This window comes from Rana temporaria, chromosome 7 (assembly GCF_905171775.1).
Source record: "Rana temporaria chromosome 7, aRanTem1.1, whole genome shotgun sequence".
NCBI lineage: Eukaryota > Metazoa > Chordata > Amphibia > Anura > Ranidae > Rana > Rana temporaria.
In genome coordinates this window covers 96,500,170-96,525,585 of record NC_053495.1, presented here as the reverse complement: position 1 = coordinate 96,525,585, position 25,416 = coordinate 96,500,170, and the positions used below count along the sequence as shown (strand labels likewise).

The following is a 25,416-nucleotide window of genomic DNA, read 5'->3' as shown; positions in this document are numbered from 1 at the left end:
TTTAGGGGGGGAAAAATGTACCTTTAAGACCTTATCCAAAAACTTTGGTTCTTCTGTGGTAAGTTCTTTGGTGCTAAGATTGAAAACTCTATTGCCTATCAAACTCTTATTTTTCTTTTTTTTCTCTGAGTTCTCCTCCCCCCTCTGGAACCTCTCTTGGGTCCGAAGACCTTTTTCTCCCTTGTTCGTCCTGATGAAAATCCTGCTTCCCATGTGTATTGTGGTCATATTGACTCTGACCCTGTGGGAATCTGTCACATTCATTTTTCGTATACATTTGGTCCTCACTATTGTAGGTGTCGTAGAGGGGTGAAAATATATTGTGAGTACTAACTGGAGGATAATTGTAATACCGAGAATCAGTATCGTGGGGGGTTGGATTATCATTGCATCTCCTAGGAGAATCATTGTAAACTTGATTACCCTGTTCATAGTGGTAAGAAACTCTAGAATCCCGCTGATTACCTCTAAAATGGCCTTGGCCCCCCTCTTATTACGATTGTTGCCTCCCCCTCTATGTGACTGGGGTGGAGTATGGTAGCTGGGGTGTCTACCTCTCTGTAGACCTGGATGACCTCTGTAGTCATATGAATTCCCCTTGGGTGTATTCTGTGTATTGGTTTACCTGAATAAGCACATTTCTTTTCATACACAGTTATAGTCCCCAGTTAGTTTGAGAGTTGGAATACTCTTCGATGACTGTTCTTTTTTAACACTAAGGACATTTTTCTTTATATATTCCAATGGTTTATTATATTTTTTGTATTGGTATCAAGTTTACCTGACTAGCACATTTTCTTCTCACACACAGTTATAGTCCCAGTTAGTTCTGAGACTACTCATTTCAGCGCTGCACTTATTCACCTTTACGTTGTACTTTGCAAATTGATCTTCTGCTGTGCTGGCTGCTATTTTTTTTTTTAAGGACAGCGCGGTATACGTTTCCCATTTTTACATCCATGACGGAGAACAGAGTTTGGCTTGCGAATGTGGGACAGCCCATTCACTTGAATAGGTAATCAGTGGTACTACCTCACCAAGTGACAGAATATTATTTTTGCAACGCCACACAGCATTGCAGCTGCTGCATGTGTATACCCCCATACAGTTGTCCTTGCAGGTTATGGGGGACGGTAAAAATGCAGTTCAACCTCCTAGTTATACTACCCCCTCAACCACAAGTATAGTGCTGAAGACATTGTATAAAAATTGTATTTGGAGTGGCATAGTTTCTTTCCCCAAAAAATACACTTGTGAGAAAATTACAGAGGCAATTGTGATGCCATCCTCTTCCTCTGTTCAGTACACTAGGGCCTCATGCACACGAGCATTTGCTCAGCTCCTGTGAATGCCATCCTGAGAAAAGCTGCTTTAAAAATGGGTAAGAGGTATTGCACACGTGTCTGTGCACATTAATCCATTATTTTGCGTCTAGTAATTATGTGCAGTTTGCTTTTTTTTTATCAGCCTAAAATCTCCTCTCCTAAATGCGTTGCTTTTTTTTTGCCTGTAATTATGTGTATGGACAGACGGGCTAACAGAGTTGCGTTTACAGCCATGAAAAAACTGCCAAACGCCTGTAAAAGCAGCATTTTGTTATTTATTTTTTAAGCCCAGTGTTCATGAACCCTAATAAGTATTCAGTGGTGACAGCTTTCGATGCACAGGGAAAGAACAAATAAGAGGTCATCTTTTAAAGTTGCTTAGTGTGTCTTGGTATAGTAAAATAAAGCATGTGTTTAAAATCCTTTTTTCTTTGAATTTCAACTGAGCTGTACCATGTTTTATATTTCAGATTATGGTTCTGCCAAAAATAGCAGGTTTGTTCTCCATGTTCCTTTCAGATCCAGTGTGGCTGGTAAATCAACATGCATTAGAGACATTTACTCGGTTTGCTGAGGTATATGTTGCATTTATTAATACCTTTTATGTGAATAAAATGTAGTAGCTCCTAAAGTGATAAAGTTTGCTATAAATAACAAACCTGTCAGACATACCTGCTCTGTAAAGTGGTTTTGCACAGAGCAGCCAACATCCTCCTAATTGTGTATCTTTTACTTCAAGTCCAACCTTGTGGGTTATCAGTTATAAAGTGGAGATAATTGATATGTAAATTATGAAGAAAATCTAGTATGAATGAGTCCTGTTCTTTGATACATTTAGGTTTGGAGAGATACTTGTTAAAGGATGCAAGTAAACATTTATTATATTGCACTTTACCAATTCCTAGATGTGATGGCTGCATTAGTTTCCTTTTTTAGGCTTGCTTTCTTTTATTTTCATCTGGTGAAACACCTAGCAAGTCTGTTTTTCACAAAATCAAGCTCTCAAGCAGAATGTATAAGTATACAGGTGAAACGCAAAATATTAGAATATCGTGCAAAAGTTCATTTTTTTCACTAATGCAACTTAAAAGGTGAAACTAATATATGTGATAGACTCATTACATGCAAAACAAGATAGTTCAAGACGTGATTTGTCATAATTGTGATGATTATGGCTTACAGCTCATGAAAACCCCAAATCCACAATCTCAGAAAATTTGAATATTGTGAAAAGGTGCAATATTCTAGGCTCAACGTGTCCCACTCTAGTCGGCTAATTAAGCCATAACACCTGCAAAGGGTTCCTGAGCCTTTAAATGGTCTCTGTCTGGTTCAGTAGGAATCGCAATCATGGGAAAGACTGCTGACCTGACAGTTGTGCAGAAAACCATCATTGACACCCTCCATAAGGAGGGAAAGACTCAAAAGGTAATTGCAAAAGAAGTTGGATGTTCCCAAAGTGCTGTATCAAAGCACATTAATAGAAAGTTATGTGGAAGGGAATTGTGTGAAAGAAAAAGGTGCACAAGCAACAGGGATGACCGCAGCCTGGAGAGGATTGTCAGGAAAAGGCCATTCAAAAGTTTTGGGGTCTTTCACAAGGAGTGGACTGAGGCTGGAGTCGGTGCACCACACACAGACAGATCCTGGACATCGGCTTCAAATGTCATATTCTTCTTGTCAAGCCACTCCTGAACAACAAACAATGTCAGAAACGTCTTACCTGGGCTAAACAAAAACAGACCTAGCCTGTTGCTTAGTGGTTAAAAGTCCTCTTTTCTGATGACGGCAAATTTTGCATCTCATTTGGAAACCAAGGACCCAGAGTATGGAGGAAGAATGGAGAGGCACACACTGCAAGATGCTTGAAGTCCAGTGTGAAGTTTCCACAGTCTGTTGATTTGGGGAGCCATGTCATCTGCTGGTGTTGGTCCACTGTGCTTTATTAAGTCCAGGGTCAATGCAGCCGTCCACCAGGAGATTTTGGAGCACTTCATGCTTCCTTCCACAGACAAGCTCTATGGGGATGCTGATTAATTTTCCAACAGCACTTGCCCACACTGCCAAAAGCACCAAAACCTGGTTCAATAACCGTGGGATTACTGTGCTTGATTGGCCAGCAAACTCGCCTGACCTGAAGCCCATAGAGAATCTATGGGACATTGCCAAGAGAAAGATGAGAGACGTGAGACCAAACAATGCAAAAGAGCTGAAGGCCACTTTTGAAGCATCCTGGTCTTCCATAACACCTCAGCAGTATCACAGGCTGATAGCTTCCATGCCACACGGCATTGAGGCAGCAATTGCTGCAAAAGGGGCCCAAACCAAGTACTGAGTACATATGCATGTTTATACTTTTCGGAGGTCCAATATTGTTCTATGTACAATCGTTGTTTTATTAATTGCATGTAATATTCTAATTTTCTGAGATTGTGGATTTGGGGTTTTCATGAGCTGTAAGCCATAATCATCACAATTATGACAAATCAAGGCTTGAACTATCTTGTTTTGCATGTGATGAGTCTATCTCATATTGTCAGGACCTGGATTTGAACCTGGGACCTCAGCTGTGTCTGGCAGTGAACCTTCTCACTGAGCTATCTGGGATGCTGGACAGCTCCCTGTCTGATCTGCTGGACAAACCCATCTGATCCATTGAACATTCCTGCCTTGTGTCTTGATTGTCTTGAACCTTGAACCCCTTGCTCCTCCCACGAACTTCCTGATATAAGCCATGTCTCAGCACAATATTCTGGCAAGGAGGAAGTGCAATCTCCAGCCTGTATCTTGCTCCTGTCTTCCCTGCTGCCGTCCATATTTGCTACTGCTCGTTATCGACCCTTGGCTTGTTATCGACTACGCTTCTGCCTGATCCCAACCTACAAATACTCATTACCGACCCCTTGGCTTGTTATCGACTACGCTTCTGTTTGATCCTTACCTGCTTATCTGCTATTGTACCCCGGCTTTCTCACCTCCTGGTGGGGCAATCCTGAGGACCGCGACCTGGCGCTAACACGCAGCAAAATCCATCTTCACCTTCAGAAGCTCTGGTGAATACCGGTTAGCGCTTAGATTCCGCACCTCAGGTGACCCAGTGTCATCAGCCAGGGTGACCTGTTCTGCTACTATAGCTACTGGCCTCTGAGCCTGACTCCAGACCGTGACAGAATATTCTGGCCCAAAACATGGAGGCCGTTGTAGCAGCTGCTGTAGCTCCTCTCAGGGTGCAAATCGCTGAGTTGCAGACGTTTGCTGTTAACTACCAGGAAAAATGTTCTGAGTTACAAATTGAAGTGAAAGCACTACAAGAGGAAATCCTTGATATGAATAAACAATTGCGTGACTTTCGTGCTCGAGACACTGCTGCCGTAGATACTAATACACGAATGCCCCTACCACTTAAGTTTAACGGAGACCGCCGCCATTATAGAGGGTTCCTTAATCAATGTCGCATATACTTTCAGATGCAACCTGCTGCATTTACTTCGGACAGGAAAAAGGTGCTGTTTATTATCAACCTCCTGACTGAGGAAGCTTTAGCCTGGGCCTCCACTTATGTGGAGAAAGATGATGTCGTCCTGGATAATTTAGATTCTTTTGTGACTGCAATGAACCAAGTTTTCGATGATCCTAACCGCTGCGCTACTGCTGAGGCAAAATTGCACAATTTACGGCAGGGTAGACGCTCTGTTGCAGAGTACACAATGGAATTTCGACGCTGGATCTCAGATACCAATTGGAATCCAGCAGCACAAAAGAGTCAGTTCCGTCAAGGACTCTCGGAACAAGTAAAAGATGAGCTTGCCAGAGTAGAAAGTCCTGACGACCTTGAGGCTTTTATTAAATTGTGTATTCGAATTGATCAAAGACTTACTGAAAGGAGAAAGGAGAGACTGGGAATCCTAGGCAGTAATGGTGACATGCGTTTTTCTACTACTCAGTATCCTCCTAAGGTTTCAAGATTTACTCCTGATTCTGACACTCCTGAACCTATGCAGGTAGATGCTCTTAAAAGATCTATTACTACTCAGGAGAAAGAAAGACGACGTTCAGAGAACTTATGTCTTTATTGTGGAGACTCCGGACATTACGCAGTTAATTGTCCCAATAAATTTAAAAGAACAATTGCAGCAACAGATATTACAGTATCTGAACAAATAAACTCAATTTCTCAGTCCGTCTCTCCTTTGATTCAGGAAGCAAATAAGGTTAATTCTTTATCAACTCATTTTGTCATCCCCATTAAGCTAATTTCTGAGGGCCGTGAAATCCCCTGCTCTGCTATGCTGGACTCTGGGGCTGGAGGAAACTTTATGGATATAGAGTTTGCCCACCACAATAACATTCAAGCCATAAATACATCTTCTCCTATTGAGATGGAGACAGTTGATGGTTCACCCTTATCCTCAGGACCTGTTACCCATAAAACCGTTCCTTTGGTAATCCAGTTTGAGGCGGATCATCGTGAGACCATCAGCTTTCAGTTGATCACATCACCCAAATTTCCCATCATTTTGGGCATTCCTTGGTTCTCCACTCACAATCCCTCTATCAACTGGGGAGCACGGACCATAGATTTCACATCCTCCCACTGCAAGGAACACTGTAGGGAATCTTATCAAACAAGTTCTCCGCTGGTCAAGGAATTGCAAGTTGGTGTGGTAACTACCCAGTCATATGACGACTTGCCTCCACAATACCATGCATTCCGGGATGTCTGTGATAAGAAAAATGCAGATCAATTACCTCCTCATCGCCCATACGATTGCCCCATTGAGCTGCTTCCAGGGGCCGAAATACCTTTTGGCCGCCTTTTTAATCTCTCAGAACCTGAATTAAAAGTGCTCAGGGAGTGGCTTGATGAAAATTTAGAAAAGGGTTTTATTAGACACTCAACATCTCCTGCAGGAGCAGCTCTATTCTTTGTTGAAAAGAAAGACTCCACCTTGCGTCCATGCATTGATTACAGGCACATGAATAAGGTCACAATTAAAAACCGTTATCCACTCCCCTTGATCTCGGAAATGTTGGAAAGACTTCGTTCTGCCAAAGTGTTTACAAAACTTGACCTACGGGGGGCATATAACCTGGTCCGTATTTGTTCAGGAGATGAATGGAAAACCGCCTTTAGAACCAGATATGGGCATTTTGAGTCCTTGGTCATGCCTTTTGGTCTCTGCAATGCCCCTGCGACCTTTCAGCACTTCATAAATGATGTTTTTCGAGATCTGTTGGACCAATTTGTCATTGCTTATCTGGATGACATCCTTATCTTTTCTGATAACCTGGAAGAGCACCGCAAGCATGTTTGCATTGTCTTTGAAAGATTAAGGCAGAATCGACTTTACATCAAATTGGAGAAATGTGAGTTTGAACAAACCCAGATCCAGTTCTTGGGGTATATTATTTCTCCAGATGGTGTGGGCATGGATCCTGAAAAGATTAAAGCAGTGGTAGATTGGCCTGCCCCCGGAAACATTAAGGAAATCCAACGATTTGTCGGGTTTGCCAACTTTTACAGAAAATTTATAAGGAACTTCTCTAAGGTGATAGCTCCAATTACCCAGCTAACAAAGAAAGGGGTGCCCTTTGTGTGGTCATCTGAGGCACAGGCTGCTTTTGGAAAGTTAAAAACTCTTTTTACTTCTGCACCAGTATTGGTACATCCCAATCCTGAATTACCTTTTATAGTGGAAGTGGATGCTTCAAACTCTGCCGTGGGAGCTATCCTCTCCCAACGACATGGTGAAAAGATGCAGCTACATCCTTGTGCTTACTTTTCTCGTTTAATGTCTTCAGCCGAAAGAAATTATGACATTGGGAATAAGGAGTTGCTAGCAATTAAAGAAGCATTTTCTGAATGGAGGCATTTGCTGGAAGGCGCTAAGCATCCTGTAACCGTTCTCACAGATCATAAGAATCTGGAATTCATTCGTTCTGCCAAGAGATTGTCTTCTAGACAAGCACGTTGGTCATTGTTCTTTTCCAGGTTCAATTTTATTATCTCATATCGACCTGGGTCAAGGAATGGTAAGGCTGATGCCTTATCACGAATGTTGTCTGGGCCTCTCCAGGAAGACAACTCTGAATACACAGTCCTGCCTCAAAAGAACTTTCTAGGTGTCACAAGTTCTAAAGCATTCTTGAGTCTTCTCAAGGAAGGGTACGAGAATGACCCACTCCTCAAAGATCCTCCTATGAACATCATCCTTGATTACAAGAATGGCTTCTGGACTCAAGCACATCGCCTCTATGTACCTAAAGATGCTCGGGTTGAAGTCCTCAAGTTGGTTCATGACTCCAAACTTGCTGGACATTTTGGAGTTTCTAAGACGGAGGAACTTTTATCCCGTTCCTTTTGGTGGCCTGGGTACAAAAGAGATGTCAAAAGTTATGTAGCCTCGTGCCTGGTCTGTGCTCGCAATAAGACCCCCCGAGCTTCTCCTTTGGGGTTGCTCCAGCCACTCCCTGTCCCATCAAGACCATGGGGATCAATTTCTATGGACTTTGTGGTTGATTTACCCCCCTCTAAAGAAATGACCACTATCTTGGTTGTTATTGACCGCTTCACTAAGATGGCTCACTTCATACCAGTGAAGGGGGTACCCTCTGCAGAACAAACTGCAGAGTTGATGGTTCGAGAAGTCTTTAGACTACATGGAATTCCAGAAGATGTAGTTTCTGACCGAGGAGTACAGTTCACTTCAAAATTTTGGAAAAGCTTTTGCTCAGCTTTAGGAGTAACAATTAATCTATCTTCTGCTTTTCATCCTCAGTCTAATGGTCAGACCGAGAGGACCAATCAAACGTTAGAGCAGTACCTCCGATGTTTTGTTAGTTATCTTCAGGATGACTGGGTGGACTATCTTCCTACAGCGGAGTTTGCTTATAACAATTCTAAACATAGCTCCACCTCTCAGACCCCTTTTTTCCTAAATACCGGGCTTCATCCAGCTTTTATCCCTGATCTCCCTATCTCAACTCCAATTCCTGCTGTTACCAACAGATTAACTGCTTTACAGGAGATCCAGGGAAAATTGATCGAGACTTTGAGGGAAGCTCAGGAAAGTTACAAGAAGGCTGCAGATAGACATCGCAGAGCACTTCCTACCTTTCATGTGGGTGATCAAGTTTGGTTATCTACTAAAAATCTGAAGGTTCATGTTCCATCTGCAAAGTTGGGACAAAAGTTTGTGGGACCTTTCCAGATCATGGCCCAGATCAACCCAGTTGCCTTTCGCCTAAAACTTCCAGCAAGTATGAAGATTCACCCTGTGTTTCACATTTCGCTACTTAAACCTTTTCACGAAAATACTTTTTCTGGAAGAACACTTCCACCCCCTCCACCTGTTGAGGTACAGGGTGAAGAAGAATACGTGGTGGAGAAAATTCTTGATTCCAGGATCTATAGGAACAAATTGCAATATGGGGATGGGAAGGATACGGGACAGAAGAAAATTCTTGGGAGCCTGAGCAGAACGTTCATGCTCCTAGATTAACAAGAGAATTCCACCAGAGGTTCCCTCACAAACCAGGCCCTAAGACGTCCAGTGGACGTCCTGGGAGGAGGGGAGTACTGTCAGGACCTGGATTTGAACCTGGGACCTCAGCTGTGTCTGGCAGTGAACCTTCTCACTGAGCTTTCTGGGATGCTGGACAGCTCCCTGTCTGATCTGCTGGACAAACCCATCTGATCCATTGAACATTCCTGCCTTGTGTCTTGATTGTCTTGAACCTTGAACCCCTTGCTCCTCCCACGAACTTCCTGATATAAGCCATGTCTCTGCACTTCCTCCTTGCCAGAATATTGTGCTATCTCCAGCCTGTATCTTGCTCCTGTCTTCCCTGCTGCCGTCCATATTTGCTACTGCTCGTTATCGACCCTTGGCTTGTTATCGACTACGCTTCTGCCTGATCCCAACCTACAAATACTCATTACCGACCCCTTGGCTTGTTATCGACTACGCTTCTGTTTGATCCTTACCTGCTTATCTGCTATTGTACCCCGGCTTTCTCACCTCCTGGTGGGGCAATCCTGAGGACCGCGACCTGGCGCTAACACGCAGCAAAATCCATCTTCACCTTCAGAAGCTCTGGTGAATACCGGTTAGCGCTTAGATTCCGCACCTCAGGTGACCCCGTGTCATCAGCCAGGGTGACCTGTTCTGCTGCTATAGCTACTGGCCTCTGAGCCTGACTCCAGACCGTGACACATATATTAGTTTCACCTTTTAAGTTGCATTAGTGAAATAAATGAACTTTTGCATGATATTCAAATTTTTAGCATTTCACCTGTACATGGATGAGACAAAGCACTTAATACTCGCAGTGGTGATTAAAATGATCAGCTTTTATTCATGCAAAACCTTTATTCCCCCAAAAAAACACTGTTTACTGTGCTTTTAATGTGTGAGTTTGGCTTCAATTTGTTAGTGTACCTAAATAGTCTAATACATTTAACACTACCCTCCCCCACAGACTGACAATGCTTATGTCTGCTGTGCCTCATGTTCTCATTCCCCCAGAGTAGTCTAACTAAGGTGGGGGTGTTACTGACTATGTCATCAAGTGAATACGGGGGTGGGCAAAGAAAAGTGATGAGCCACGGCATCTAATGTTTGGTAAGCTGCAATATAATACATTTTTGGTTTAGGGTTTAATGCCGCTTTAAATTACTGACCCAGTACAAGCATATAGATGATGATTTCTGACTTTGTTTGCTGCAGGCTTGTTATGAGTGTAAAACAAAAAGAAAAGAAAGGAGGGCGCACCGACCTTGTGCATTACCACTTAAATTTTTAATTAAAAACAGAATAAAAAGCAATGGTCCTACTCACAAGGGATTTATAAGCAAGCGCTTTTCAGACAGCTGGACTGGACCTCATGGCACGGCACCTGCCAGTAGAACCTCAGACATCTGAACGGCTGATGCGTTTCTGGGGCGTACACCCTTCTTCAAAACCTAGATGGTCCGTGATCCCAGAAACGCGTCAGCCGTTCAGATGTCTGAGGTTCTACTGGCAGGTGCCGTGAGGTCCAGTCCAGCTGTCTGAAAAGCGCTTACTTATAAATCCCTTGTGAGTAGGACCATTGCTTTTTATTCTGTTTTTAGTAAAAAAATTAAGTGGTAATGCACAAGGTCGGTGCGCCCTCCTTTCTTTTCTTTTTGTTTTAGCCTTATGAACACCCTTTGTTCTGTGGAGGGCTGCAAGACTTCAGACTTTGCCGTTAGACTATACTGCTGTACCCGGTTTGGCGAAACACCAGAGCGCAGGAGGTTTTTTGTGTTATTGTTATGAGTGTAGCCAGACACAGTAACTATAACTAACACTTTCATTAGTATGCCAAAAATGGCAGCCTCTATATTTCCTTCATGACATCTATACTTCAGTTATATACAGTATATCAAAATGGATTTACCATTTTTCATCCTTTGAATCTTTTTGACAGAAATAAATATTTATAATTTTAGTTTTCCATTTTTTTTCATATTTTGAACTGTTCCTTTATGACACTTCTGTGCAGTCAAATAGTGAACAAATATTAATGCATAAACTAGTGCAGAGCTACCCAAATAAAGAAAATTACTATTAGGCCTCATGCACACTTGACATATTTTGAAATTTTTACAGCAGCTGCTTTTGGCTGTAGACGTTTTTTTCTACAGTCAGTGAACGCTCGATCATATTATGTCCACGCACATATTATCAGCAGTTTTGGGCAGTGCCAATTTTGAGCAGTAAAAAAAAAGAGTGGGTTCAACTTCTGAGAGATGTTTTTCAGCTGTAAAAACGCTCTAGCACTGATTAACGCTGATAAATGTCGACAAAAACTCGGCTCACCGGCGTTTTTGGATGTTTTTGATGCATATAAAAATAAATATCCCCCCCCCCCCCCCCCCCCTCAAAAAATGCTAATTCGGAAAACGCAAAAAAGAACGCTATTGCAAAAACGTTGAAAAACTCACTGCAAAGCTACTGGTGTTTTTATACCATTATTTTAATGTCCCGTGTGCATGAGGTCTTAATGTGACGAAGTAAAAAATACTAATGTAATCCTCAAAAACATATACAGGCAGTCCCTGGGTTACGAAGATAGGTTTGTTCTTAAAGTGATTTGTAAAGATTTGTGATATATATATATATATATATATATATATATATATATATATATATATATATATATATATATATACCGTATTGGCGTATAACACGCACAGGTGTATAACACGCACCCTAACTTTAAGAGGGAAGGTTCAGGAAAAAAACTTTCCACAGCACCCCTGCGTATAACAGTTTACCCTCTATTTTTAGGGTAAAGTGAGTGTTATACGCCAATAAATACAGTGTGTGTGTGTGTGTATAATATATATAATGTTATACTTGCCTATTCTGTGCAAGGGTTTTTGCACAGAGCAGGCCCCGATCCTTCTCTTCTGGGGTGCCCTGGTGGCCCTCCTGGCTCCTCTCCCTCATCGGGTGCCTCCAAGGAGCGATGCTTTCCATGGGGGTGTTTCGTCAGATTAGGTGACCCATCAGATTTTGTAACGGAAGTGACGTTCTGTTGTCGCCATCTTGCTACACCCCTACTCATCCACAGTAAGGATACAGTGAGAAGGTGGGATCTTGTTACACCCACTGGAGTCTTGCATTTCACACCTATTTTTAACACTAAACTCTGCTTATATAGTGAAATTCAGTATTTTTAAATCCGTAAGACTGTTTTGATGTTGTTTTTTCAAAGCAGCGGTGTTGTCCTATTAGCAAACTTGTGAGATCAGCAGACTCGCCGCTGCTTTTAAAATTCAACATCTAAACAGTCAGACGGATTTTTAAATGCTGTATTTCACTATATAAGCTCAGTTTACTGTTAAAAATAGGTGTAAAATGCAAGACTCCGGTGGGTGTAACAAGATATCCGCTTGCCGCCTTCTCACTGTATCCTTACTGTGGATGTGTGCAGGGTGTAGCAAGATGGCGGCGACAGAACGTCACTTCCATTACAAAATCTCATGGGTCGCCTAATCTGACGAAATATCCCTATGGAGAGCGCCTGCCGCGGCCATGCCCCACTCTTGTGTCACTGGATTTGATTGACAGCAGAGGGAGCCAATGGCTCCTGCTGCTATCAATCTATCTAATGAGGACAGACCACAGCTGGAGTCACTGTGCTTGTGCAAATCGCTGGAATGGATCGCTCAGTTAACAAAGGGGCGGGGGCTCTGGGGGCAGCACAGGTTTTTCACCTTCATGCATAAAATGCACGAAGGTGAAAAACATGGAGACTTTACAACCCCTTTAAGTTGAATTTGTTTGTAAGTTGCAACAGGTACATTTTTTAGGTGTAGCTCCAGCCCCAAAAAAAATATTTTTTTAATTTTTTTGGAATAGCATAGGGAAGGGTTAACACCCCTGTAACATTTGTTTTGCTGTCTGTGCCCCTGTTCAGGAGATTTCACCTCATTTTCTGTCCCTATGATAATTTGATTTTTGAATTTTTTGGGGGGGTTGTTGGGGAAACAATGATTGGTGATAAAGCTTCAGCGCAGACCCCTTTTTACCATTATAACTCTTGGGAGTCAATTTCCCTTCCTAGGGTAGATTTTCTCTCACTTCCTGTTGTCTCCCATTTGTAAGTCGGATGTTTGTGACCTGGGAACCGCCTGTAATGATGAAAACCTCATATACTGTATATGGGAAAAGGTCATCAAAGCAAGTTCATAAAGCAACCTGCATACAGTCCTATAAAACAAAGTATGTGATAAATGGTAGATTCAATCTTCTATACCAGTGACACCCCACTTCCACAAAGTGCAACACACACTTCACCCGGTGTAATTTGAGTCTGCTCACATCGATAATTGACATCAAGGCTTCCTAACAGGTCAAAACAGCTTCAGGTCTGTCTTCTATCTTTATTGTATATGATATACATCCACCATAGACTACAGGTAAGGCTTACCTGTAGGTACTGTAAATATTTCCTAAACCTGCACGGTTTAGGAGATATTTACCATAAACTTCATTGGCGCATGCACACTAAAGAAACGGCCTGCTTGTGCATTTCTTCAGGGCCAGTGCCGTAACACAAACCCAGAAATAACTCGGTGTGCAGGGACCGCTGCAACAGCTTCGGTCTTAAGTATTTCATAATGAGTTGGTATGCGATGCATACTAGTCCGCTCCCCCCACAGTTAGAATCACTCCCTAGGACACACATTTAACCCCTTGATCACCCCCTAGTGTTAACCACTTCCCTGCCAGTCACATTTATACAGTAATCGGTGCATTTTTTATAGGGCTGATCGCTGTATAAATGTGAATGGTCCCAAAATAGTGTCAAGTGTCCGATATGTCCGCCACAATGTCAGTCACGATAAAAATCGCAGATCACCACCATTAGTAGTAAAATAAATAAATAATCAAAATGACAAATCCCCTATTTTGTAGACACTATAACTTTTGCGCAAACCAATCAATATACGCTTATTGCGATTTTGTTTTGTTTTTTTACCAAAAATATGTAGAAGAATATGTAACAGCCTAAACTGTGGGAAAATGTATTTATTTTTTTAAATGGGATAATTATTATAGCAAAAAGTAAAAAATATTTGTTTTTTCAAAATTGTTTGGTCTTTTTTTTGTTTATAGCGCAAAAAAAAAAAAACGCAGCGGTGATCAAATACCACCAAAAAGCTATATTTGTGGGGAAAAAAATGAACAAAATTTTATTTGGGTACAACGTTGTATGAGTGCACAATTGTTATTCAAAGTGTGACAACGCTGAAAGCTGAAAATTGGCCTGGCCAGGAAGGGGGTGAAATGCCCTGTATTGAAGTGGTTAAGGAGCCTTGACGTCAATTTTCAAGTTGAGGACTCATGTTACACTGGGTGTTTGGAACTTTGTGGAAGAAGGGTCTCACTATTGTAGAAGATTGGATCTTTTATCATTGACTTTTTTTATATTGGACTTTCAGTATCTCATAAAATGTTAAATATTGTAAAAAAGTTCAATATTGTAGACTTATGGTGTCACACTCTAATCAGCTAATTAACTGAAAACACCTCTGAAGGTCTCTTGAGCCTTTAAATTTTCTCTGTCTGGTTCAGTAGGTTCACACAATCAGAGGAAAGACTGCTGACTTGACAGTTGTCCAGAAGGGCAAACCACAAAAGGTTATTGCTAAAGGAGCTGGCTATTCAGAGTGCTGTATCCAAGCATATTAATGTACAGTTGAGCGGAAGGGCAGGTTTATGGATTGATATTAATACTGAGTGCTGTGGAATCACTGTTTTTGTTTAAACTTGCAATTCATTCGTGTACAGTATATGCAAGACTGCATGGTTTGTTTGTTGACCACAAAAAGTAAACAGACATTTAAGGTTCTACTGTATTCGGCTTTTAATTTTGACTGAATTAAAACTATTTATAGGAAACCAGCTATGAAGAAATTGTTACACAAAGCATGAATTCAGAAGACATCAAGAATCGTGTAATATCCATCTTAAACAAGGTAAACTGTAGTTTTGTTTTACATTGGCTGTCCCTTGGGGTAGGAGTCACTCGTTCAGGGCTTAATCCAAGCTTGGGCTGTCTAGCTTTGTAAACAAGCTTTTAACAATATGACACAAAATAAAATGTGAAAAGAAGATGAGAAAATCTACCTGCTGGCTACCTGTGAAATAAAATATGTATATCAACAATTTGTCTAACTAAAAGTCATTTTAAGTACATGTTTTGTCCTACTGCAAAAAAAAAAAACTACATTATAGAATGTTATACAGTATGTTAGCTGTTTGATGAAGATCTTTGGGCTAGTATGTTAAGTATGTGTTGCTTTTGTTCGGACTACCATCTATAGCACATCTAGAGAAAATGGAAATCTGCTTTTGAAAATGTAGTTGTGCTTGTTTTTATCTTTAGCAATTCTTCCTTTCCTATACTGCACAATAAGGCTAGGCAAACACACAGTAGGCCAGATCAAATTCTTTCACCCACTTTCTAAGTAGTACAGATTAATGAATCTCCCAGTGCTGTTATGATTAATTTTATGCAGTTGACCATTTTTTTGTCTGGTTTCAATTCTTCAATCAAAGGATGTCAGGCAGGAGGAAGCCAACACGGCTACCCACAGGTTTTGTCTGGTTCATCAGGAACCAGACGAAGCTTGATCAGTGTATAGCCAGCTTTAGTATTGAAGGACCAAAGTATAAAGATTATCATAAATATCTTGCGCCTCTCTTGTACAATAGCAATTTCACTTGTATATATCTTCCCGGAACTGTTCTTTTTGCCTTTTTACTGAATTATTTATAACATTGATAAAATTGTCCTGCCCACTGTCTTGAGTGATCAATGTTTTGAACTGTTGAAATTTTAGTACTTCAAATAACCAGATGGATTTATTTAACCACTTCCCTACCCGCTCATAGTCATATAACGTCCACAGATGGGATTTCCTATCCTGGGTGGACATCATATCACGTCCTGGGCTTCCCCGCCGTCTAGGAGGCGCGCGCCTGCGGCATCGCTCGGGACACGGCGCGTGTGCCCGGCGGCCGCGATGTACAGTGGGCGCCCACGATCACGGCAAGTCCTGAGGAGACCAATGCGTGTTCTCAGTACAGAGGGGAATTTTTTTTTTCTTCAAAATTGTCACTCTTGTTTATAGTGCAACAAATAAACACTGTAGAGGTGATCAAATACCACCGAACGAAAGCTCTATTTGTAGGAAAAAAGGACGTCAATTTTGTTTGGGTGCAACGTCGCACGACCGCGCAGTTGTCAGTTAAATCGGCGGAGTGCCGAATCGCAAAAAGTGCTCTGGTCAGGAAGGGGGGTAAATTCTTTCGGGGCTGAAGAGGTTAAAGCAACTCTGTGGCCAGATACATTTTTTTTTTACGTACGTGTACCCCATAACGCTTGTAGAGCATGGGCAATGATGTCACCTATAGGCTTACTATGAGGCATACATTTTCGGCTCTCCCTCCTCTGTGCTGAAGCCGGAGCTGGAAGTCGGTCATGTGACTGGACCAGCGCAAATGGGTATAAACACATTTCCTTTTACATTGTAGATAGATTATACTTCCGAAGGGGGTGGAAGTAGATTTAAAGTGTAAGATGGTGGAGGCCACAGATAACTATAGCGCCACAGGGTATTTGGACCGGTACAATATTGGGCAAACTAAATTCATTATAAAATCATACATTTATATTGTTTTCTTTAAAACCATAATATTAAACCACATAAAAAACATAAAAGGTGGTCATAAATGAACACCACCCACAAACCGAATCAGGTCCCTGCCACACATATAGAGTCAAAGTTTTTTAATCGCTTTTTTAAGAAAATCTGACAGGGTCTCTATTCTCTATATTCTGTAACGCGTTTTGTGGAAAATTACACTTATTTAGGACAAGATGGTGAACATATATTATATTACATATTAAAAGTTACTATCCATTTTGCATACTGTATATTTTATAAATGGGCATAACGGAGATTAAATGCTCAGGTTTTGGGGAAATGTTATGGCCAATGTAAAAAGTCTCTCAGGCGGACATGGGGGTAATGAAAGACAGAACGTGCATCAACCTGTACATATACAAACCATGGACAGACGAGGGCCAGAAAATATAAAAAAAAAAAAACAGACTTGGACCATATATTATTGTTTCTAAAATCTATACTTACAAATGATAAATAAGGGAAGGATGTACAATGAAAAATCCCTTTTCTAGCCTAATGTCTCCATACAACACCCTTGGTAGCTCTATATATCCCACTAGGACCACATGTTTAGGACCATGGTATCCAACTGTAAAAAAGGAATATATGGAGCATACCATACCATAATATAAAGCATGAATATTGCTTGAATATTGCAATGAGAGTTGCAATGAATATTGCAACTCTCAGGGCGCTTTTCAAGGCACTATTTGTGTTATGCACCCCCATACATCTATGATTAGGAGAGAAAAAAATTTTCCTCTATGAATATATTGTAGGGGCAAACTCAAGAAACTAAGAGGAAAAGTAGAACAATATAGCACTAAATAAAAGTAAGTGCTCCTTTATCCAAACGGATAAAGGACCCACAAGTAGGAAATGGAAAAACCGCAACATCCCAAATGGCTAATAGGGATCAGTCATTACCCATTAATTTCTAGCCATGTATTAATCCACTTCTCCAGACCTCACCTATACTTTTGCAGATGTGCCACATTCTTGTCCGTCTTGTCAGCCTGCATCAGGCTGCCAACACGTGCCCTTGTATACCCCCACTGCACTATTCAGGAGTGCCCCCTGCCTCTTCCGCTATCGCCATGGCCGGATGACATCATTGCATGCATGCTGACATGGCACATGCAAAAATACATGCTTACTGTGGCAAAAAACTCTGAGGCATATTGGGCACCCCCCACCTACCAGACTTGTGGGCGCCACCCACAAGGGAGAAGCAGGATGGTGCACAATCCAGGAGGGGGAGAAGACCTGGGATGGGACTTTGTGCCAAAGCACTGCCCACAGCACCTGTTCTATCCACATACTGGAGATCTAATCATCTGCCCCCAATAATCAAAACCTGGGGGTAGAGTTCAGCACGCATATGCCCACCATGAGATCCAATCAGACATCACGACATCGACCAATCTAAAAAAAAAAAATATATATATATATATATATATATATATATATATATATATATATATATATATATATATATATATTACACAAACTTACACAAGTAGAAAAAAATACAATATCAATGTTCAAATTTCCAATTTCTTTATCGTTCATTTATGGACATAGCACTTCCTTTCTTGACCTTAGGGTGTTATCACCACCTTCAGGAGTAGGACTAGGCAGAAAAAAGAACAAGCGCAACACCGTCTAGGGGCAGTCCTTATTGGTAGTAACCCCCCACTCTGCTACAGGCAGCTCAGTTTTTTTACTGCCTAGTCTAGAAGGACCTGACTCCCTGCTGGGACCTGTGGTTCCTTTTGTTATTTTGTTTTTATTATTTTTGGTCTGCATTTGCAATCAACTGCTGGGCTTGGTGACAGGCTGGATATCATAGATCCTGGTAGCCTCCCCAGCCTGGCCACCGAGCATGCGCTGACCTGAGCTTCACGCTCGGTCGGCCTCGACGAGCCCCATCCGGGCTAGACGCCTTGCAGGGACACACATGACCAGGCACCTGATGTCTGGGTCACGGTGGCCAACAGTCACTCCGTTTTAGGCGGGAGGTGGATCTATCTTGAGGGTGTGACCCGCAATCCCTGCTGGATGGGTAAGTACATGCTGTCCGGTCCGGGCACGGTTTAGAGCAGTTGGGTCATCTATGGGGTGGTCGGTTCTGGGGAATCTCCCCGTTTTGTCCCCTACCTGACCTTTGCGGGGTCCCCTCCAGGTGGTCTCTGTGCCATCCAGGTGCGGGGTGTGTGGCTGGCGTCGTCCTCCGCGTGTAGCAGCCGCCATTTATTTGAGGATGGGATGCCGCAGCCATTTTCCTGTAGCCGTTGTGGCCATTTTGCTTTAGTCTATGAGCATTCCTAGCTTAGGGCTTGTTTGCGTAAGTGCAGCAAGCGAGCATTTTCTTGTAGCCTCGTGGAGAGACTTATGCTGGCCCTCCAGCACTGGACATTACCCCTGGAGCCTGGCACAAGCGCGGATCTCTTCATAGCTTATTCCATCTGCCAGTGGATGGGACAGCACACAGCACCGATCCTCTGATGTTAGGTGATGAGTCCTTCTGGGGTTCTCCCAGTCTGTGGCAGCTAGGGGATGCGTTTCCCTTCTCTCTTTCTCCCTCAAGGGCGTTCTGTCCCTGGTGATGTCTGGTCAAGCGTGGAACTTCCATGGCATCTGAAGCAGGTGCCCCACCCCCAAACATTCCTGTGATGGCAGCTGGTCCCTCTGGGTCTGCTGTTTCCCTGGACTCTTTTTCTGCAGTCCTGGAATCCTTCATCTCACAGGTTGAAGTTGCGTGCAGGCATAAGGTGGGTAAAAAACACCCCATCCGTCTTCTGGGGAGGACTCTGATCCAGAGTCGCAGTAGTGGGTGGCCCTTGCCCAGAGGGCTCAGATAATGCAGCCCCTGATCCTTCGGACAGCGAGGAGGATTTTTCGCTGTCCGACGCTGTGCATGAAAAAGTGCTGGTGGGTGCACGATACCTTAAAATTAAGGATCCGGCAGGGGCGTCTGAAGAGGTGTCTGTTCCCTTTGGGTGTCATAAGCAGGTCCGCACCGCTAAGATGTTTCCTTACCTGCTTTATTTCAATAGGTTTATCTACAAGGATTGGGAACGCCCACAGCGGTCCTTTTCAGTCCTGAGACGTTTTTCGGTGCATTACCCCTTTGAGGAGAGTTGAACAAGGCGACCATGATTCCGTTGGAGGGTCTTTTAAGGACCCCGCCGACAGAGAGGGAGAGGCAGTATCTCAGTCTGTTTACGATGGCGGGTTTAGCCCTTCGTCCGGTGTTATCCACGGCTCTGGTGTCTGACGCTTACTGAGTGGGCTAAGCTATTACACCTCGAGTTGGGTAATGAGCAAGTTTATCTGGGCTGTGTGGAACTGGCAGACCAGTTAGAGCAAGGGCTCAAGTACATTTGTGATGCGGCCTTGGACATGGCCCCATTACTTTCTAAAATCTCTGTGTCGGCCGTGGTTCTTCGCTGGTTGCTTTGGCTTAAGTGCTGGTCAGCGGACCAAACGTCTAATAAAGCTCTGGCGGATTTTCCTTTCCATGGTGGGTGGCTACATTATAAAAAGGATGTTACTGGGGGGGGGTAGAGTACCTTTCTCCCGCAGTCCAAAAAGGGCAAGGAGCCCTGTCGCAGCAGGGCCCCTCCTTTTCTGCTCACAAGCGTTTTTTTTTTGTCTGCCCCGTTCTGCGGGCAAGGGTTCTCAGCCCGCCAAGGCTCCCGTGGGTGGACCAAAGTGTCCTTGGCATCGTAAGCCTAACAAGACCGCAGACAAGCCCTCTTCCGCATAAAGATTTATTACCCCCGCCTGACTTGCGGGTGGGGGGTCGCCTTCAGTGGTTTGTGGACTTCCCTTCTTTCTGACCATTGGGTCTGCAAACTCATTTTGTCAGGCTACAAAATTGTTTCTTTCCTGTCCACCAGACAGTTTTTTTCCCTCCCATCTTCATCTTCCCCGGTCTTGTCGGCAGGCTTTGTTTGGGGCAGTGCAGGATTTACTTCATCAGGGGTATTTCCTGGCTTCCCTGGACACGAAGGACGCGTACTTGCATGTCTCCTCCATCTGTGTCAGACGTCAGCGTTTCCTGCACTTTGCGGTCAGGGATGCGCACTATCAGTTTGTGGCACTTCCCTTTTTGGCCTGGCCTCGGCTCCCTGGGTCTTCACCTAGGTGCTGGCACCGGTTATGCTGTTGCTGACAGTGGGGGATCACGGTCGTGGGCTACCTGGACAACCTCCTCCTGTGAGCGGTGTCCGCTTCAGAGCTGAGGGACAATGTGATGATCGTCATACAAGCCTGTCCGTCTAAGAAGTCTGTGTTGCTCCCAGCCCAATGCCTGGAATACTTGAGGTTGATTCTCGACTCTGCGCAGGTGAGGGTTTTTCTTTTGCCAATCAAACTTCAGACCCTTCACTGTATGGTTGCTGCTGTAACGTCAGTGGTCGTGTCTGTTTTTGCATGCAGGTTCTGGGCCTCATGGTATCCACCTTTTAAGGCGGTTCCGTATGCCCTGTTTCACACTTGGGTCTTGCAGAGGGTGATCTTGTGCAAATGGGACCAATACCTGGGAACTCTGGATTGTCAGATCCGCATGGGCCATCTGACCAGGGCCTCGCTTCTTTGGTGGCTACGGTCTCCGTCACTACGGGCCGGAGAGTAATTTCTCCCTCTCCATTGGACAGTGATCACAACGGAAGCCAACCTAGCTGGCTGGGGGAGGGGTTCTAGGCCTTCGGTCGGCCGCTGACATCGGTAGAGTCTCTATCGATCAACTTTCTGAAATTGCGTGCGATCCAGTTATTTTTTCTTCATTTGGACACAGCTGCTGCGCCGTCTTCCGGTCAGGATCCAGTCGGACAATGCTACGACGGTGGCCTACGTCAACCACCTGGGTGGACTACCTCAGCTGTCAGTTGCTGGATCAGAGGGAGTGGTTGCTGCATCCAGAGGCGTTTTGTCTCATTTGCCTGCGGTGGGGCACACCGGACGTGGATCATATGGCCTCATGTCTCAATCGGAAGGTGCAGAGATTTGTGGCCAGAACAAGGAATCCCTTGGCGGATGCGCTGGATGAGCTGGCGGGTCGTGGGGGCATTATCAGCTCATTTATGCCTTCCCTCCTCTCAAGCTTCTCCCTCGTCTGCTGCGCAGGATTGAGGCCAAGGGGATACCGGTTATTATAATCGCTCCAGATTGGCCTCGGCATCAATGATCCAGATGGTGGCAGACGCCCCCTTGCACTTGCTGGTGCGGGAGGATCATCTGTCTCAGGGACTGATATTTCACCCTGTTTTGACGGCCTGGCTAATGAAAGCCAGGTGCTGAGACCAGGGGTTGCTGGTTTCTGTGATTCCCATTATGTTGAAGGCACGCAAGTCCACTTCATGGAGGATTTATCATCGCACCTGGAAGGCTTGCATCTCTTTGTGCGAGGCTGCAGGGTGGTATCCACGCTCCTATTCGGTAGCTAAGATCCTTGTGTTCCTGCAGCGTGGGGTTGATCAGAAGCTGGCTTTGAGCGCCATCAAGGGTCAAATATTTTCACTCTACCAGTCTGATTAGTGCTTCCTGGGCCTTTCCAACATCACATGCCTGTTTCTCAAGTGTCTAAGGCAGCTATCTGGTCATCCGTGCACACTTACACCAAGTTTTACAGGGTGGATGTTTTGGCATCTTCGGATGAGTGTTTTTCGGCCGCAAAGTTTTGCAGGCGGCAATCTGAGGTTTTTAGCTCCCTTTTACAGGGGGTTCTGTTTGGGTGGAGGTTATTTTTAAATTTTTCTGTGTTCTCAACCCTATTTGTGGCACTGCTTTGGGACATCACGAAGGTCAAGAATGGAAGTGCTGTATCTGTCAATGAACAAAATGTTTCTAATCACTGTAAAATCCCGTTGTGTTTGTATTGCTTTGTCACAAACTAAGCTGCCTGTAGCAGAGTGGGGGGTTACTACCAGTAGGTGGTGCTGTACTTTTTTCTGCCTAGTCCTACTCCTGAAGGTGGTGATATAACCCTAGGGTCAAGAAAATTAGTGCTGTGTCCGTCAAACTCAGAGAAAGGGATTTTACGGTGAGTAGCAAGGACTTGAAACGTATTGCCCCATACACGCGATCAGAAATTTTGCCAGCAAAAGTCCAACGTGAGCTTTTGAATGGGAATTCCGACGATGTGTATGCTCCATCGGACTTTTGCTTTCGGAATTTCTGCCAGCAAAAGATTGAGAGCTGGTTCTCAAATTTTCCGGAAAATCCAGTCGTCTGTAGCAATTCCGACGCATGCTCGAAAGCATTGAACTTCATTTTTTCGGCTCGTCATAGTCTTGTACATCAACGTGTTCTTGACGGACAAAAGTTCAGAGAACTTTTGTGTGACCGTGTCGTGTGTACGGGGCATAAGATTAAAGTTAAAATCAGTATTTTTTTGCTGGAAAATTACTTAGAACCTCCAAACATTATAAATATGTGTATATGTATATATAATATACAAATGTGTGTGTGTGTGTGTGTGTGTGTGTGTATATATATATATATATATATATATATATATATATATATATATATATATATATATAAAATCAATTTTTAGCAGAGACCCTAGAGAATAAAATGGCAGCTGTTGCAATATTTTCTGTGACACTGTATTTTCGCAGCGGTCTTTCAAATGCAATTTTGACATGCATATGCGCGTAAACAAGGAGGGATGAGATGGGGCGTTTTTTTTTCTAAGGCTCCAGTAAACTGACGTCGCTTCCGGGTCACTAGATCTGAAACCCGATCAAAGCCAATTCCAGCTGGTCGCTCTGGCCTCCTATTGGGACGGGAAAGCCGGGTGGGGGGGGGGGCGTCCCCTCCCGCTGCTTGCGATTTAACAATCGAGCAGCTGCTTAGCCGCATCGGTTGTTACAAGAAAGCCGACCGTCTGCTCTAAATAAAACCGTTCTGGGGTGATCACCCCGGGAAGACCACTTGAAGCAAAATTGTGTACAGATACGTGCTTTTGTGGCAAGTGGTTAAAACGTGCCACACAAAACACACATTATACACCACCCCTCTGATCTGACAGTTTTGCAAAATATTTTGGGTGTGTGTACTTCTATACTAAAACCCACACACAATACTCACATGGCCTGCATTTAAATGTACCACTGGGTCTCCCTTCCTCTTCACTTTGTTACCTGAAAATGACTCCTAGTTACCCTTATCCTGTATAGCCCAGTCTTTCTTATGCTATTTCAGGATGGCATTTTATATATTTTTTTTAAAATAGGGTCATTCGTTAATAGATTAATAGATTCTACATTTAAATTTTTTTTTTCATGCCTTTTTACAATGTTGTGTATGAGTAGACCCTCTCCGGCAATCTGTCTTTTAACATATCTGCCTCCTGTTTGGAAATGTGTCACTGGAACAAATCCATCTTAAACTGACTGTAAGGGGATACTACTTAATAATGGCCTGGGATGTGCGCTTATTGCATGTAGTGTAGTTTTCCCTACGGATTATGATATTGGGTGGTTTCCAAAATACCATTCTCCTGTTTCAAGATTTGAATGTCAAAAACAGTAATTTGATGGTCGTCATGTTGCACCATAAATTTTGTGTTAAATGCGTTCTCATTCAGCGTGGACATAAAGTCCATATGCTGCAGTTGGGTACCTATCCTGAACATGATGACATTGCCAATGTAGCGGCACCAGACCTGGATATGTGGCCAAAAAAATCCACATACTTGTCCTCTGAGAATACTGTATACTCCCCCTCCCTCCAAGTACAGGTTGGCATATGATTGCGCACAACATGTGCCCATAGCCACGCCCTGTTGCCTGGAGGTAAGGTAAACCCATTTCTATTGAGAATATATGTTCAGATTTAAAGTGGTTCTAAAGGTTTTTACCTGTATTCTCTGCATTATGGTAAAATATCTTCTGTGCATAGGATTCCCCTCAGCCCAGACCCCCCCCCTTATACCTATCTGAGCCCAATCTTGATCCAGTGCTGTGCCCGAGGACAGCAACACACAGGGCAAATTAATAGAAGTGGAAGCCATTTGCTCCTTCTGCTGTTGATCAAATCTTGTGATGATGGGGCAGGGCTGAGCCATGGTCTCTGTCTCTAAACAGCGCAGCTTGAAATAGAGCCTGCATGAATGCCCCCATAGGAAGCGGCTTCCTATGGTGTAATTCACAAAAGAGATGCAGCCAGGAGTACAGACGGGACCCCAGAAGAGGAGGGTCGCGGCTGCAGAGCAGGCAAGTATGACATGTTTATTGTATGTTGAACGCTTGTACTTACAGATTTACCATACCCACTGTAAATACTCGGTTACCACATGGAAATTCTGAAAGAATCCACATATCGTTCTTAAAGCCATGTTTATTTTCTTACATGTACTGTTTATATTATGATTTTTTTATGACTGTTTAGGCTGTCCCTTTTGTGGAACCAAATAACAGAAGACAGGAACGACTAGAGGAAGAAAAAAGTGTTTTGGATAAAAAAAAATCTTACTGTGTGCTGAACCGTGAAGAATTTCTTTCTTTAGAGGCAAGTGTCGTCTTCATAATAAATGTTTATCTGGAGACAGATTTAATTATTCATTTATCAACTTTGGTGCAGTGATTTTGCTTTATAAAGCAACATACTTTTCAGATGAATCAATGACTGTAAATTGTTTGTAAAACTGAAACAACTAAATGATTAAATAATCCCATTTAATCCTAATTTAATGTATCCTATTGATTCATAAATACATGCCATTGTTTAGGGCATGGGTCTTCAAACTATGGCCCTCCAGGTGTTCAGGAACTACAATTCCCATCATGCCTAGTCATGTCTATGAATGTCAGAGTTTTACAATGCCTCATGGGAAGTGTAGTTCCA

At 43.3% G+C, this 25,416-nt stretch overlaps 1 protein-coding gene across 3 annotated transcripts in view; it reads left to right on the top strand.

Annotated features, from left to right (window-relative positions):
• C7H1orf112 (chromosome 7 C1orf112 homolog) overlaps window positions 1–25,416 on the top strand; it is a 414,829-nt gene that overhangs the window by 340,877 nt on the left and 48,536 nt on the right. For 2 of the 3 annotated variants that reach the window (XM_040359708.1, XM_040359709.1), the window contains 3 exons: window positions 1,796–1,900; window positions 14,761–14,841; window positions 24,961–25,080. In XM_040359708.1, coding sequence (XP_040215642.1) covers window positions 1,796–1,900; window positions 14,761–14,841; window positions 24,961–25,080 — 306 coding nt within the window. The remainder of the gene's footprint in view (window positions 1–1,795; window positions 1,901–14,760; window positions 14,842–24,960; window positions 25,081–25,416) is intronic. The other variant, XM_040359710.1, reaches the window with a different exon arrangement.